The 16,459-nt window shown below is 37.3% G+C and overlaps 1 protein-coding gene across 2 annotated transcripts in view; it reads left to right on the forward strand.

Moving 5' to 3' along the window:
* Window positions 1-5,455: 5,455 nt before the first annotated feature.
* CUNH21orf91 (chromosome unknown C21orf91 homolog) overlaps window positions 5,456-16,459 on the forward strand; it is a 37,480-nt gene continuing 26,476 nt past the window's right edge. The window contains exons 1-2 of one of the 2 annotated variants that reach the window (XM_013151873.3): window positions 5,456-6,247; window positions 6,582-6,715. In XM_013151873.3, coding sequence (XP_013007327.1) covers window positions 6,589-6,715 — 127 coding nt within the window. In that variant the 5' untranslated portion in view covers window positions 5,456-6,247; window positions 6,582-6,588. The remainder of the gene's footprint in view (window positions 6,248-6,581; window positions 6,716-16,459) is intronic. The other variant, XM_003469311.5, reaches the window with a different exon arrangement.

Consider the following 16,459-nt stretch of genomic DNA (forward strand, 5'->3'; position numbering starts at 1 on the left):
TCTCTGGCATGATCTCTATCAATCTAATGTATATGTAACTGCAATCCCAGAGGATAAAAAAAAAATTGTATGTACTTGATGAAAAATATTGACTTAACATTAAAGAAACTCAATAAATTCAAATAGCACAAACATAAGAAAACCAACAAAGATACACAATGATCCAATTAGCAATATGAAGAATGAGAAAATATTGAAGCAAACATAAAAATGATACGTACAAGGGGGAAAGTTAAAAACTTTTGATTTCTCATCAGAAACAATGCAAATTCAAAGGACAAAAGACACCATAGATCCCATCACACCCTAAAGAGAAAGAAATTTAATTTGGTTCATGTTTCCTAGGACTTTGGTCCACTGTTAACTAGCTCAAATGCAAAATCATGGCAAAATGGCCTGGTGTAGAGCAAAGATAGCTTAGTTAAAAGAGGCCAGGAATCAAAGTGGAGAAACAGTGCCAGAGAAGAACAGGTCAGGACCAATATGTATTATCCAAATCTTGCCTCCATAACCTACACAAATCCAGCAAGAAGTGTGCTTTACTAACCAACTAGGTGATCTTAATCCAGTAAAAGAGACAAATCAAGATTAACAGTTATATATGGACTAATACCCTGAAAAGGCTAAAGAAAAAGCCCTACTGCTAGAATTCTATGTGTAGTTAACGTACTCCTGAAAATGAAAGTGAAATAAAGACGTTTCAGACAAACAGCAGCTGAAAGGAGCTCTTAGTAGCAGTTACATTTTAGGAAATGACAAAGGAAGCTCTTGGATGAAGTAAAATATACCAGATTAGCCAAAATATACACAAAGTAATGAAGAACACTGGAATTAGTAATATGTTGATAAACGCATTTCATTTTTAAAACATTTATGTAAAAGATAGTTGACTAAGAAGGAATAGTATATTTGAAGTCTATGACATATACATTGTATAAATTATATAACAATAATAGGTGAACAAAGTCAAAAAGTATCTGTTTCTCTCATTTCACATGAAGTGGTATATTGTTTTAGGTAAATGTGACAAGATATAAAATGATCTACTAAACTCTAGAACAATCTAGAGTACATATAGAGTACACATCTACATATAGAGAACACACCTACATATATAATTAATAGAAGACATAAAAAGAGAAGACAAAACACTAAAAAAGTCCTCAACTAATTTAAGAAAAGAAAGAAATAAGAATATTTAGGTCAGCTAGAAAACAAATGGCTAGCTGGTATGCTTAAATCCACTCATACTGCTATAGTCTAGATCTAAAATATCCCCCAGGGTCCACGTTCAGAGGTGGGACTTTCAATGTCTCCCAGAGTCTCTCTTATTCAAAGGTAGAATTTTAGCTTATTGGATTACATGGTGCGATACTTATCGATAATTTGTTCAGAAATTGCAAGATATCACTTATAAAACATCATTATGTGGGGTGAGATGGTACACATCTGTAATCCCAGCTACTCAGGAGGTTGAGGCAAAAAGGTCACCAAGTTGAGCCCAGTCTGAGAAGTTTATGATTCAGAAAGATCCTGTCTCAAAAAAGGGAATGCATAGGGATACAGCTCAGTGAAATGGTCCTGTGTTCAATCTCCAGGACTTCATAAAACAGCAAACAAGAAAAACATCACAAATCTCAAAAACAAAAAGATGAATGAAATTAGCCAATCACAAAAAATATCACACATTGCTTAATTCCATGTATGTGAAGTTATGGGAACAGATAAGACTAACTTTTACTGTTATAAATTAGATTCCATTTTGGATGAGCTTGACTTGGAAAGGGTAAAAAGAAATTTAGGGTTGTGGGAATATTCTATGTTTTTATTGAAGGGGTGTCTTGGTTACTTTTTAATTGCTGAAACAAAATACCTGACACCCAGAATGAAAAGTGGAAAAGTTTATGTGGCCCACAATTTGTAAAGGTTTCAGTTAATAGTTGGCTGACTCCAAGGCAAGGTGGAATGGCAGAGGGTCACTGCAGAAAAGCAATAGTCTACACAAACAGGCAAGCTAGAATAAAAGTAAGCAAGAGATCAATAACAAGCGACAATAACAACTTCTTCCTGCACCTTTTATAGTCTATCTGGGCTGCTTGTTTTAGGTGAGTGCCAAATTAATAAGTGATCACACACCCTTAATCCTAGAATTGCATTATGAATCAAGCACACAGTGTAGGTCCAGCCCCCTCTAAAAGAGCCCTGTCTATGACTGTATGAGACTTTGGTGTGGGGTGGACACCTAAACACAAGCCATAACTTCTGCCCCTACCTCCCCACAAAAGAATCATGAACATCCTTTTATACAAAGGCATTTAGTCCATCTCCAAGAGTCACTGAGGTCCTAAAATTTTCATTACTGCTGAAAAGGCCAAGTCCCAGACCTCTTCTGAGATTTAAAGAAAACCCTGATCTGCAAGCTCCTCCGCAAATGAAAAGGAAGTTAAGCACCTCCAACATTCAGTGGCATGAGAGACACACTTCCACTCCAAAAGATTGTATTCCAAAGAAAAGGCAACAAAGCAAGTCCAAAATCCAGCAGGACCAGCATCAAGTCCCATAAGCCCATATCCAGTATCCTTGTCAATCTGGGGCAAGCTGTGAACTCCAAAGGGCTTCGGTTGCCCCACCCCATTGCACTGCCAGTAGTTTTAACTCTTAAAACTTTTCACCTGGGCAGGCTCTGCTCCCTCTTCGCAGTTTTCCTTAGCTAATCCACTCTCCTGGCTTCTCCAATTTTATGGGGTTAAGCACTTTTGTTTCACTCAGAGCATGGCACACTGCTCTTTTAGAGGCACACTCCCTGGCTTCCCAGGCCTCCTTCTGGCATCTGAGTGGAAGCCTTCCTAACCCCACAACTCTTGCACCTAAAACCAGCATTGCACTGATGATGTCAAGTTGTGCCACTAGCTAGTACACAAGCTTCTTTCCTCCTTGGCTGTAGAGGTTGAGCGCTTAGGAATCAAATCCTGAGAAACAATTTCCTTAGGCTGCCACCATTCTAGAACACAGTGCCCTGGGGCTCTCTTCTAAAAGTGAAGTCTTTTGCTTTTGCAATTTTCAGGCTACAAAGGATAGGGTACTGCTGGTTCTTATGTCCTCAGGCCATCCTTTCTGTTGTCTTCTTCTGAACACTTGGCTTTTTCTTGCTAGTCTTTTCAGGTACTATTTTCTCCTCTGTTCTAACTTTGAAGCTGTAAATTTTACTGGAGCTTCATTTTTAATCATTCTGTTAGGCCCTTTAAATTTCTTCTGCAAGATTAATTAGTGTGCCATCCTCAATCTCAGTCAAATCAAAGTCTCTGGACACAAGCAAAATACAGACAAATCTTCTCACCTTTTGTGTTGTAGTGTGTTATTTGAAACAATCTTGCTATGCAGTTCAGGCTGGTCTTCGCCTCACTATCCCATTAGCCTTGAATTCTTGGCAATCCTCCTGGCTCAGTCTCCTAACTGCTGGGATTATCTTATGAGCCACAATGTCTGGCCTGCAGACAAACTTTCTGCCAAGGCACTACGCACATGTTCTGGAGCCCAGGAGTGAAAGTAATCCTTCCCAACAGAAACCTCCTGAGTCTAGCCTATTTTATCATTTAAGCATTCTGGTCTTCTGAGCTCTGACCAGAATCTCCCATCAAGTATAGCATAAAGTTTTCCAGGGCTACTTTTTCAAATGTCAGCTCTGAACTTTCCTAATCCTTCCCCTTCCCACAAGCCAATTCCAAAGTCTCCTAAACTATATGGTACAGTCACTGCAACAGCCCTATTTCTCTGGTCCCAAACTCTTATCTCAGTTACTTTCTCTGGTTGCTGAGACGAAATACCTAATACCCAAAGTTAAAGTAGGAAAAGTTTATTTTGGTTTATAGTTCGTGATGGTTTGAGTCCATAGCTGACTGGCAGGACGACATACCAGAAGGGCACTGCAAAGGACAGTTTATGATAAGCAAAGACAGAAGGTAGCAAACTGCTAGGAACCATAGCAGCTTCTATTTTTTTTTCTCCCCTTTATACCCGATATAGGCTCACTGGTTTGGGGCTGAGGGTGCTAAACCAATCAATAGACTAATTTAGTGATCAAACACCCTTAATCCTAGTGCCATGTATAAGGAATTAAACTCAGCATCACACTTTCTAGATCCAGACACCTCTGAAAAAGCCCTCTCTATGACTGCTTAAGGCTTTGGGAAGACAGTTAAATACAAGCCATAACAGGTGGTGGCTGCACAAATGTATAATTTTGCTGAAACTCATCAAACTGTGCTCTCAAAACGGGAAATTTTTATTTCTACACATTAAGCAATTTTAATAAAAGGAAGAGAGTTTTAAGGAGAGCAAGTAAACAATGTGAAACGAGATCACCGAGAATTGAAAATAATTTCTTTGAATACAAAAGAACTATTAGTGACTTTAGAAAATGCTTTAATCACTTTCAAAAATTCACTTATTGAAAAGATAACTAGAATTCAGTATGGAAGATATTTCGGTCATATTTACTACATGAGAATTCAAGTAGACAAAACATCACCTTTTCTATTTCAGTTAATGTACCTAGCATAGAAATTACGGGGAAGGGGATCTTACTACTCTACAAGTCGTAGTTTAGGAAATTTGGGGTACCACCTGAGGCTCTAATTTGTTAGCAAGGTAACAGGTGATGTCAGTACTGCTGGTTTAGCTACTGTTCATCAAGTAGGTTGGGCACAGATCACTTTTCTGGGGCACTGATAGTTTATAGCAAGTGACAGTTTGGTCCCAAAGTTTCTAGTATCTATGGAGTCCACTCTTACCATCAACTGAAAAATACTTACCTGTAGAACGATAATTTAGCCCCTTTTCTACTTATAATTGTAAGTGGACCAGGTGCTTACAATGCTGTGCACAGTAAAAGTGGCCTTATGTCAGTCAATAGCCTTGCATTGAAATCTCTGCTCTTTTTCTAATCTGAGGTGGTAACTCCATTAATTATTCTTAGGTAGCAAAATGAGAGAACAATTTTCATTTCGTCTTCTAAGCTACTGTGAAGACAGCAATAGAAAATGTAGCTGACTGAAAGTATCACACGAACCGAAACCCTTTTTAAAAAAACTTTAAAAACTCTTGAACTCCAACAAAGGGGCGGAGTTTTAAACGGTCAGAATTTGGGAGCTTTTGGAATGTACCAATTACTGGGGAGGTAGGACCCCTTAAAAATAATCTATAATAAAGAAGCTTCTGAATTTAAAGTTATACCCAAATCAATACTCATGAAATACGAATTTTTCTCTCCTTATATTATTCAACTGACATCTAATTGAAAGCGCAGCGGTAGTATTTCACTTCAGTCTCCAGATATCAAGCAGCGCCCTACTACCCACGCACTTCGCCCCCTTTCTCGCTTCCAGCCCCCGCTTTGCCTCCCACACCCCCGCTCGCCTACCCGCCCACCCCGGCCTGGGGGCAGTAGTTTCCACTACGCTGAAGAGGACGGTAGTAACGGACTCATCCATCTCTGGGCTCTTCGGGGGGAGGATGTGAGAAGCCGCGTTGCGAAGGACAGGAAGTAACCCAGCCAGGAGAAACGAGATCACAGTAAAACTCGAGTCTGGGCCGGGGCGTCCTCGCAGTAAGGATGAGGCCAGTCCACAGCGGCCGCGCGGGCACAAGCTTCGCCCTGGGCCCCTAGGTCCTCCCCGCGGGTTTCGTGGGATGGCGCCGGCCGAGGGGGCGAGGCGGACGCGCGGCTTGCAGCCTTCGCCTCGGCCGCCTGCGCCGCGGCCGGAAACAATAGTTGAGCGGCGGGAGCTTCGCGTGGAGACTGTGGTGGCGCCGGCGCTGGTGGCGGCCCGCGGAGCCGGACAGTAGAAACGCCCAGCCCTGTCCCACCCCGCCTGCGCTGTCGTCCCGCCTCTCAGAGCCTAGAGCCCCGCCGCTAGTAGCAACTGCGCGCGGGCGCCCCGACGGACGGACAGAGGGACAGCGGCAGGCAGATCCGTGGCGGTCGCAGCGGAGTCAGGCGGAGACCGACTCCCTGAGGCACCGCCGAGCGTGTGCGCACCGGCCGCTGCGCAGAGGGGAGTCTGGGGCGAGGGAACCCCCTGCAACCCGCGTCGCCATCATCTGGAGCGCGGCGTCTGGGCTTCCGCGTGCCTTTGCGGTCTCGCGTTCTCTCCCCGGCCTCAGACCTGCGCTGGAAAGCGCACGCCGCAAAGGGAGTGAGGCGCTTCTGAGGTTCCCTCACGGAATTTAGCGAGGCGGCGTCGAACAGGTCGGTTTTTCTGCTTTTAACTGTGTTAAGTGGGTTGACAGTCCGGCGAGTGGGGCGCGGGCCACCGAAGCCCTAGCAAGTCTCTTTCCTTCAGATCTTCTCTGTCTAGTGAAATAATCAGGGGACGCTGGGGTACAGGGTGACCTGCAGCTGTACTTTTCACAAGCTTTGTGGTTTTCCACGATGAAAGCTTGGTGTTGAACCGCCGGAGTACAGCGATGCTTGTTTGATGGGCTACAGCGAACATCAGTTTTCCTGATTCTTAGAAGTTCCCGGTGTCGCATGCCGAGATGGCACGTTACCAAAATTGTGTAACTTTTCTGTTTTTTAATAGGGGCACTATGAACGAAGAGGAGCATTTTGTCAATATCGATTTGAATGACGACAACATTTGCAGTGTCTGTAAACTGGGAACAGACAAAGAAACACTCTCCTTCTGTCACATTTGTTTTGAGCTAAATATTGAGGGTAAGGACGCAGCGTAGTTTCAATTTCATGACGTGACTTTGTAGCGCTACTTCAAGCGGATACGGTTATAAAATAGTGATATGGTTATCGAATTGAATTTCTTTAAGTTTGAAAACTGCTAAGTGAAGTATGGATGGAGGTCTATTAAAGATAAGTGTTTCTGGAAATGAAGATGGAGTTAACTCAGTAATGAGTTAAGAGGATTTAAGAGAATTAAATAATTATTTAAATACCCACAATAATGACCCTGTTTTTGTTAATATAAAAAGGAGGTGTTAATATTGCCTGGTAGTCGAGTTTCCTGCTTGAGACCTAGGTTGTCAGATTCCAGCCGGCTTATGTGTGTTAACAAACAACAATTTATATTGATGGGTAAATGTAACTTTATGCCTTTGGGCCTGCAATACTAGTACCTGAGATGACCCTGAAGTCTTCTCTTATCTATTGTTCCCATCATCTGAAAAATGTTCCTAAAATTTTATATACACTTTTAATTGATCATAAACACCTGTAGGAATTTTTATAACAAAAAGATTCTTTAAAATTTGTATTACATGAAAGTACATGAAAATACATGAAAAAAAGTACCCCAAAGATTTAAAAAAAAAAAAAAAAAAAACCTTATTGAAGATATTCAGGTTGGTGGAAAGTTAATGTGTCTGTCAGGTTAGTTTGCTTCCAAGAAATGTGTGGGATATTTTTCCTTAATCTTGATGTTGTCTTATTAAAACTGATTCTTTTTAGATACTTATGAGTCACAGGAAGAGACTTACTATTCTTGATAACATTAAGTTTGCCTGTATTTTGAACTTGGAGTTTTACCAGTAGAGAGACTGTTAGATCTTCAGATTTGGATAGTTTTTTTAATTTTCTCTTTTTACTAAACAATATATTTTTGAAAATTTTAATTATCTTTTTTATTATAAGATATGATCTTAGAGTGTGCACACTCACATTACAGTGATACATCTTGAAATTCCTGTTAGGGCTTGTTATTCAGAAATGTAGTTGTCACCCCTTATGTGATTGAATACTGTGGGTTTCTTTGGAAGTATATAAAATACTTATCACTTTGGCTTTAACGAGTGTAGTATTTAAACTAACTTCAAAAGAGTGACTTAAAGATGTGATTTTTCTGGGCTATTTAAATTACCATGATTAAATAATCATGCTAGAGTGAAAGATGTAAATTTATTTTCTTCAGAAATAGAGTTGGCCCTGAACATTGTAATAGGTGTAGTTTTACATTTAGATGGGCAAGGACATTAGAAATTGTGCAATACAGACTTTGTATTTTACATGTAAGTAAACAGAGGCCAGAGAGTTGGAGGGCTCAAGGTTGCGGCAGTGGTGATGGGAAGCTGTTTTTATGTGCTAGGCATTGTACTAAGCACCTTACATGGATTATCTTATTTAACTCAAAATAGCTCTGGTATGACTGCTACTGTTACTCACTTTATATGCCATGGATCTGAACCTTAGAGACCTAAGAAATGCACTTTGAAATTATACCACTGGTCATTGACTATCCTGTGCTTGCCTCCTGGCCATATGATTGTAGTGTGTGTGGTCTTAAATCCACTGATCTACTGACAGTAGTTATTTTAATTGTACAGCTGATTAAAAACCCCTATATTCCTGCTTCCAAATTGATTCTTTCCTATTTATTTATGCAACTTTTCCTAACCACTGCTTCCTGCTAAATCATCATTAGTGGGGTTCATGTTATAAAAACCTAAACTTTCATAATTAATTTTTATAGTAACCTTTTAAAATATGTGTTTTAACTAGTTCTTAATCATTATATAAAGAATGTACAGATGTTCCTCTGGTAACATCTTTGTAAACACTTCAGCTCTTGATACTGAAGCATCACAAAACATCCTTTGTTTTTGAAATAACAGGGTAGTGGTCTCTCAAAAGGCAGGAGCAGTTCTCAGTTTGAATAATTCTCAATTCAAATTAGAACTATTTCATTTAATATTCTACATATATCCTAGGTTTTAAATATTTAAATACCAGTTTAACTTTTGTGAGAAATATTAGAGCTAAAAATTTTCTTTTCAGTTTATCTGGTGTCCATTCTCAGCTTTCACAAATACATATTTACATTTTTCCTACAGTGATAAGCTAGTACATTATAACTATTTTGGTTCATATTATAAGATTATTGTAGGAAAACAGAAGGAAAAGGAGTGTCTTTATTTCTACAAAATTATTTTATATCTGTACTGATTTTTAAAAACAGAAAAAAAGTCACAATTATAAGACCATTTTAAGTATTTTTGAAATTTTCTTTCCAGTACCAAGTTCTCAGCACAGTGTCAGTAAACTGGAATGTAAGAGGAACGTCTAAAAAATGGTATTAACTCTACTAGCTTGGTATAATTTTCCTTGTGATATGATACCATTACTGTTGTCTGGTTTCAGAGCTTCCTAGTTGCTAAATTTACCCCAGACTATTCTGTTTTTATTTTGTAAAGAGGCTCAGTAAAAATAAATTCTCTTGAGGAATAATAACATTTATGCTAATTTTGAGTCCACACATTTGTAATAAATCAAGTAATATTTTATACATTTTGGATTATTTATATCAAATGAACATTGATCTCATTAACTAGCCTCTTGTTTAAGAACTGTGTGCATTCATATGTTTGTAAAACAAAGACAAAGGAAAACAAACTGACAAAAGACAGCCTGAGCTTGTTAGAGAGATTCTGTATTCTGAACATTGCTCAGAATTCTTCTTTCTGTGAATTCACAATAGTTAAAAGGAAAGGGATACCTAACTTTTGTATTCTGCTGAGCCATCAGTGACACACTTTTAAGTACTAAGAAGTGGACTTTAAAGAACTCCAATCTTTTTATCTATTCTCCAAGGTTGACTTTTAAACTTACAGGTCACCATTAAAATAATGGGTATACTCCTAGGATTAGGAGACAGATGCATAACCTTTGCAATAGCTGTGGCATTAAGACACTATAACTTTTTCATACGGGTTAATGACCAAGTGCTCTAGTATATCTAGCGGCTGTATGTAGTCAGTTTTGGACTTCATTTTCCTTTAATTTGTTCTTCTTTTCAGGGAGCAGAATAATATTCAGCTCCTTTGTAAATCTTTACATCAAGAAAAATCTGTAGCTATTTTCTCTTAGTTAAGGCACAGGTGAGTTCTTACTCTTTCTTGGTTCTTGTGTTTTTTTTACTATATAACACTGTTCATAATGAATAGCCCGGGACCGTTTGAAAATAAGTGTTAAATCCTTGATTTAAGGATTTACTATTTAAGGTCTATCCTCTTTCCTGTGTCCTGCTGCTGACACAAGATCTTTCTAATGATGTAAGTAAAGGGGTCCCCACTTGTGAAGTTTGTAAGAAGCAAACTCAGTCTGACATTACCCTTTTTCTTGTTTTCCATCCCATAATAACATCATTATGTACTAATAGTAACTAAAAGTAGCATCTTGTAAGTATAGAGCATAACACTATATTTGAAACTCCCAAGATTAAATTTTTGCCCTAGGTGCCTTTTATTGTCATTTTAAATAAATATACTTTTAAAATGGCTCTACTGGTAAAACTTTATTATTAGGATGGAGGGACAGGAGGGTTCTTCAAATATTTCCCTTTCAGTCTGGGTATTGTTCATGAAGTCTTTGCCAACTCCTATGTCTTCAAGATTTCTTAACTGTTTTTTGTTCCAGATTCAGTGTTTCTATTTTAGTATTTAGATCTTTGATCCATTTTGACTTTAGTTTCCTGCTTGGTAATAGACATGGGTCCAGTGTTTTTCAGCATGTGGAAAGCCAGTTTTCCAGCACTGTTTATTAAAGAGATTGTCTTTCTTTCAATGAACTTGTTTGGCTCTTTTGTCAGTGATAAGGTTGGCTGAGTATGTTTGGGGATACATCTGCATATTCTGCTCTATTCCACCGATCCTCAGGCCTTGCTGATGATTACAGTAGCTTTGTAGTATAATTTTAGGTCTGGGATTGTGGTGCCCCTTGAATTGCCTTTGTTTGCCCAGAATTGCTTTTGTGATTCTAGGTATCTTCTGGTTCCAAATGAATTTTAGAAATATTTTCTTTGCATCTGTGAGGTAAAAATCAATAGATTTCACCATATTAAAAAGTTTTTGCATAACAAAAGAGTGAAAAGACATCCCACAGAATGGGAAAAAGTAGCAGCCAATTGTCCCTCAGACAGATGGCTTATATCTAGAATTGAAAAATCTCAGACCCCCCCCCCCAAATACAAAGACACAAATGACAAATACGTGAAAAAATGTTCAACACTATTGGTCACTCAAGAGATGCAAATTAAAATAACACTGAGATTTTATCTTACCCCAGAATGAATGGCTGTCATCAAAAACTCAACCTATAGCAAATGGTGGAGCTGTGGGGAAGAAGGAACCCTTCTCCACTGTTGTGGGTGTGTACACTGGTACAACCACTGTGGAAATCAGTGTGGAGATTACTTAAAATACTAGGATTAGAGGTTCCATTTGACCCAGCTATTCCCTTATAGCTATCTTCCTAGAGGAATTAAAAACATCATACCACAGCAATATATGTGGTAAGATCGAGTCTCAGTACAAAAAAATAAATAATAACTAAATCTTAGAAACAACCCACGTGTCTGTCAACCAAGGAATGGATAATTGTATTGTCTCACAAGAATGAAAAACTGAATAAGTAAATGGGATCAAAATTGTATAATAGATACTGTGAGTTGGGACAAACTATGACGGGGGAGGGGGAAAGGAAGAAAGGGGAAAAAATACATTTATACATGAGATGTTAAGATAGTTGCACAGGTATTTCTCTTAGTTCATTGAAGAGATTTGTGCTAATACTGTTTGTACAAGATACCACACCTATGTTTTATACTCTGAATAACTACTATGATGAGAGCTATATAGTGTATTATAACTCCTGCTAACCTGTTTTGAAACTTTTATTGTTACTTGTATATTTTTATCTTTAAAATAAAAAAAAAGTTGAATACTCTGCATCCAGGCAATAAAAGTATTTTCCATAAAAACATAGTTGATAGAGTGATATTTATAAACTACTGATAATTTAAAAAAAGTACCTACAATTAAAAAGGGGAATAGGAGGAGAAATTGGGCAAAATTATTGAATATTTTTAAAAGAAAAGTAATTGAAACCAAACACAATTTTCGACATGAACATATATGTGTTAGGTCTGACGATCTGTAAAAAGAAATCCGAGTATAGTGGTGAAATGAAGTAAGTGAGAATGCCTATCTTTCAGAAGATGAATTAGGCAGTCAGAGTTAGTATGGCAGCTCCGTGATCAGAAGGACCTAAGTTTCTGGAGTTTTATTTTGTTTTATTCTTTTAAATTTGCATTATCAGAGTCTCATGCACCAAGGTAGCTGCTGGAATTCCAGACATTGCTTCCTTATTCCCGGGCAGAAAAGAAAGGACATGTGAACATTGTGTCCTAGCGTGAAAAGAACTTTATTTGAAGTCCTGCAAAATAATTTCCTATTCATTTTGCTTCCTTTATATTCAAGATAATATACGCTTCAAATAAAATCAGTGTTTTACAAAGAAACCATGAACACACAGTAGGCAACTTGGAAAAATAAACCTCAGAAAAACACTTTTAGCATAGTTTATATCCCACACTGAAAATAAACTATTTGACTTTTAAGAATAACAAATAATGCTCTGATCTTCTAATCTTGAATTTTGAACTAGAAGAGGCTATAACAAAATAAGGAATTGTGTTTTGAGGGTAAGCATGCAGCCAGGTTGATTTCAAGTGGACTTGTTGCCAGAAAGCTATAAGAATTTTCAGGGTTTTTACACTTTATCAGTACCTAAAACGTAATATATGCTTATACTCATAAAGATGTCTCGTAATATTTTTATTCTGTTAGAAACTTTAGCGTTTCTTCATCTTGGACTAAGAAATAGGAATAATATTCTTATTTTTATGTGGCAAAACAAATGCATCTTGCTATAAAGTCATGTAGGTGCTATGAAAACAGAAGCCATTCATATCTAGGTCTCTGATACCAGAGCTCTTATACTTGTAACCCTTGTGGGCAGTGGGTGTTCCCAAGTTTATATCATTACAGACCATTCCCTCTGATGGTGGTACCCACTTACTAGTTTTCCTAGTGTCTCTGATTAGTCCTAAACAGGTCTCCTTCGTTTTTCATTGTTTAAGTGAAAAAGAACCTTGGCATGTTCTGTCACAGGCCTTCCAGCTTCATTCTCCCTGGTCTTTCACCTGTATATGCTGGTACCTGCAGATCACCTACTTCCTTTTCTCCCTTCAAGCTGCACATCTGTATTCGCAACTAATACAGACATCTTCACTTGTGCAGTCTGTGATTACCTCAAAGTGTATGTCTTAAGCTAAATTACTGTTTTATCCCCATCACAGGATACTATAGATAAAGTAAGTGAATACCCTCACCAAATCCCTGCAACCAAAACTACTGAGATTCTAAATGAAGTATGGAGTAGGTAAAGACTTACATACCTAGCTAAAATATGTAAGGTAGCTCAACAGAATGAATTTACCTAATTAAAGTTGAACAACCTTCCCTGTGGTCACTACCCACCTCCAATCCTCAATATTCTTTCCTTCAAAACACCTTTTTCTTTGTGGTATTCGTTAAGTTACTGTAATAGTTAGCTTACGTGTTTGTTAAATGCACTCTCTCATCCTCAGCCCCAATTGCAGTGCTATAAGGACATAGATTAGGGTTCATTTTGTTTACTAGTATATAATCAATCAGCACAAAGACTGGCCAAAAGTAACAATATTTGATAAATTACTTAATTTAAAGGAGACTATGAAAAACTACTTTTGAGAATTTTTTTCCTTAAACTTTGCAGCCACACTAAAACTCCTCTATCTATTCACCAGATTTTTATGAGATCTTTCTGGAATCTACTAGAAGTTGTGTGACTCTTACTAACAGAAAAGCTTTTTCTCATAGTAAAAAAAAATACAAAGTGTAATACAGTGATATGTGGTTGTCTTATTTACTCAGGAGGATAAAAAGGCTTTTTGTCTTTATTTTTTTTATTATTTTAGTTTACTGATGTATAAGTAAATGTACTAATATTTATATTCCTTGTGGGGAGTTGGTATATGTAAAACATTCCAATTCCTTTTTCCATACTTTATCGCGCTTCCCCACCTCCATCTGTTGATCTCCTTCCCCTTTGAGAGCCATCTCCCTTCTGCCTATTAACTGTCTTTTATTTTGCTCTTTATTTTTACTCTAGGTTTCTTATTTTAGACAAACAGTATGCTATTTCAGTTCATATGTCTGATTTTACTTAAAATTATGCTCTCAAAGTGCATTCATTTTCCCACAAATGACTCAAGTTTATCTTTCTTTATGGCAGAGTAGTAATTACTACATGCTTTGTAAGTAACACATTTTCTTTATTCATTCAATATTGATGGACATATGTGCCATGTCCACACATTAGCTATTATGAATTGTGCTGTTATAAATATAGTTATTCATGTAACTAGTAGCATATTTTTAATTCTTTTGGGAAGATACTTAGAAGACAAATAGCTAGATCAAATGGAATTTCTAGCTTTAGCTTTTTGAACAATCTCCATACTGATTTCCATAGTGGTTGTGCTAATTTATATTCCCACCAGGAGTGTAAAAGGGTTCCTTTTTCCCTGCCACTCCTCCAGCATTCACTTTCTTGATGGCCATTCTTTCTGGGGTAAGATGGAATTTCAATGCTGCTTCAATTTACATTTCTCTAATAACCACTTACGTTGAGCATTTTTTCATGTATTTATTGGCCATTTGTACTTCCGTGAGTGTATTCATTTTGTTTGCTCATTTTCTGATTAGATCTTTATTTGGAGGTGTCTTAATTTTTTTGAGTTCTTTATGTATTGTATATATGAGTCTTCTGTCTGAGGAATCACTGGCAAAAAAATTTTTTTAATTATTTTTTTTTAATTTTATTTAAGGAGAAAAGAAAAAAGCAGGGAAAGGGTACAAGTTATACAGATTTACAGAAAAAAAATGAACAGTAGGAAATCACTAGTTAATGGATTACATATTGTCATCTTAGAAATAATTGTTCAAGTCACAAAATTAAAGCTTGTAAAGTGGACATTCCATCAATGATACTGCAAACAGTTCTGTTCATTGATCCAATAAAACTCTGTGATATCATTTTCTATCTTATACACTTAAATATACATGCAGTTATATAGTTTGGAGCACTTTCTTTTCCTCTCTTTTGTACCATGACTATTACACATTTTGGGTTTCATTGCTCCTACGGTTCTTACTACTTTTTTGGAAGAGAGTAAAACCAAATGTGCCATAACAGAACAGAATCGGTCAAGTCAAAAGGGTGGACATAATAGATAATGTAAAAACATAATACAAGGTGATCAACAATGGTTACCATAATGCCTCCCGCTATCTCTAATAGAATTGCCTATATCGTTAGTTATAATACAATTGAACAAAACAGTAAAGAATAAAACCGACAAGACCAAAACATTGGAGACATTGTAGGTCTTCAAAAGTAGATAAAAGTCAACAAGAATGGGCGTCATAATGAATCTCATTATCTTCACAGCTGATGCCTAAACTTTCGAACCTGATACTATCCAGCAAAACAGAATAGGGGAACATCAGTTAAAAACCAGATGGTGAGAGTAATACAGGGCTTTAAATCAAGGTAATGAAAAGTCAAAGTGGGTTACTATAATATATCCTGCTATTTTTTTCCTTTAATTAAAAGGATAAAGATAAAAAAGTAAATAATGGAGTGGAGATTGAGATAAAAGAGGGCATAACAACGAAACAGCGCAGATCAAAGCATAACCATTTAAGCAGAATAGTGTTTCACCACCAGATAACCCTGACCTAAAAGTAGTTACCATATTGTCTCTTTCTTTGAAATCCTTTAGTACAACTTCGTATACTGTAGCATTAAGTATATCAAAACAATGTAAAACCATTCAAGAGAATGACAGCATTACAGAGTATTTAGAATCGACTAACAGAAAATGAACAATGGTTTCTGTATAATCTCCTTGCCTTTAAAAGGTTTTTGCTTATACTATCATACATAATAAAATCCAATAAGATACAGCCTATTTAGACCATTGGAGACAGGACAAAAGCTAGATGAGACTTCAAAACAAGATGATACTAAATCAGTATTACCTATTAAGATGTCATTTTCTCCAAAATAGCTGTTCCTATCATCCAATCTTCTCTGTCTCATTTCTGTTGAGCTCTTTTTCTGTCAGTAGCTGTCAGTTTGTCTTCTTCATTTTGTTCTCTGCTCCATTCGTTGTGGCCTCCCCGCCACTATTTCTGGGTTCTTTGTATTTTTCTTTTTTTTAGAATATCCTGCAATACTTTCTGTAGAGTTGAATTGGTGGTTGCAAATTCCCCCAGTTCCTCTTTATCCTGGAAGCACCTTGTTTTTCCATCAATTTCCAGGGACAGTTGTGCAGGATATCTCAATCTTGGCTGGAGATTATTTTTCAAAGCTTGAATTATTTCCCCCCATGCTCTTCGTGATTTGATGGTTTGTGCAGAGAAATCTGCTGTAATTCTGATGGGTGTTCCCTTGTAAGTGATCTGTTTCTTGTCTCTTACAGCTTTTAATATTCTGTTCTTGTATTGAATTTCTGGAATTTTTATTATTATATGCCTGGGTGTTGCTCTGTTTGGGTTGTAGGTAGCT

The sequence above is a fragment of the Cavia porcellus genome, unplaced genomic scaffold (assembly GCF_034190915.1).
Source record: "Cavia porcellus strain 051 isolate PalLab524CR breed Dunkin Hartley unplaced genomic scaffold, mCavPor4.1 scaffold_15, whole genome shotgun sequence".
Classification (NCBI taxonomy): domain Eukaryota; kingdom Metazoa; phylum Chordata; class Mammalia; order Rodentia; family Caviidae; genus Cavia; species Cavia porcellus.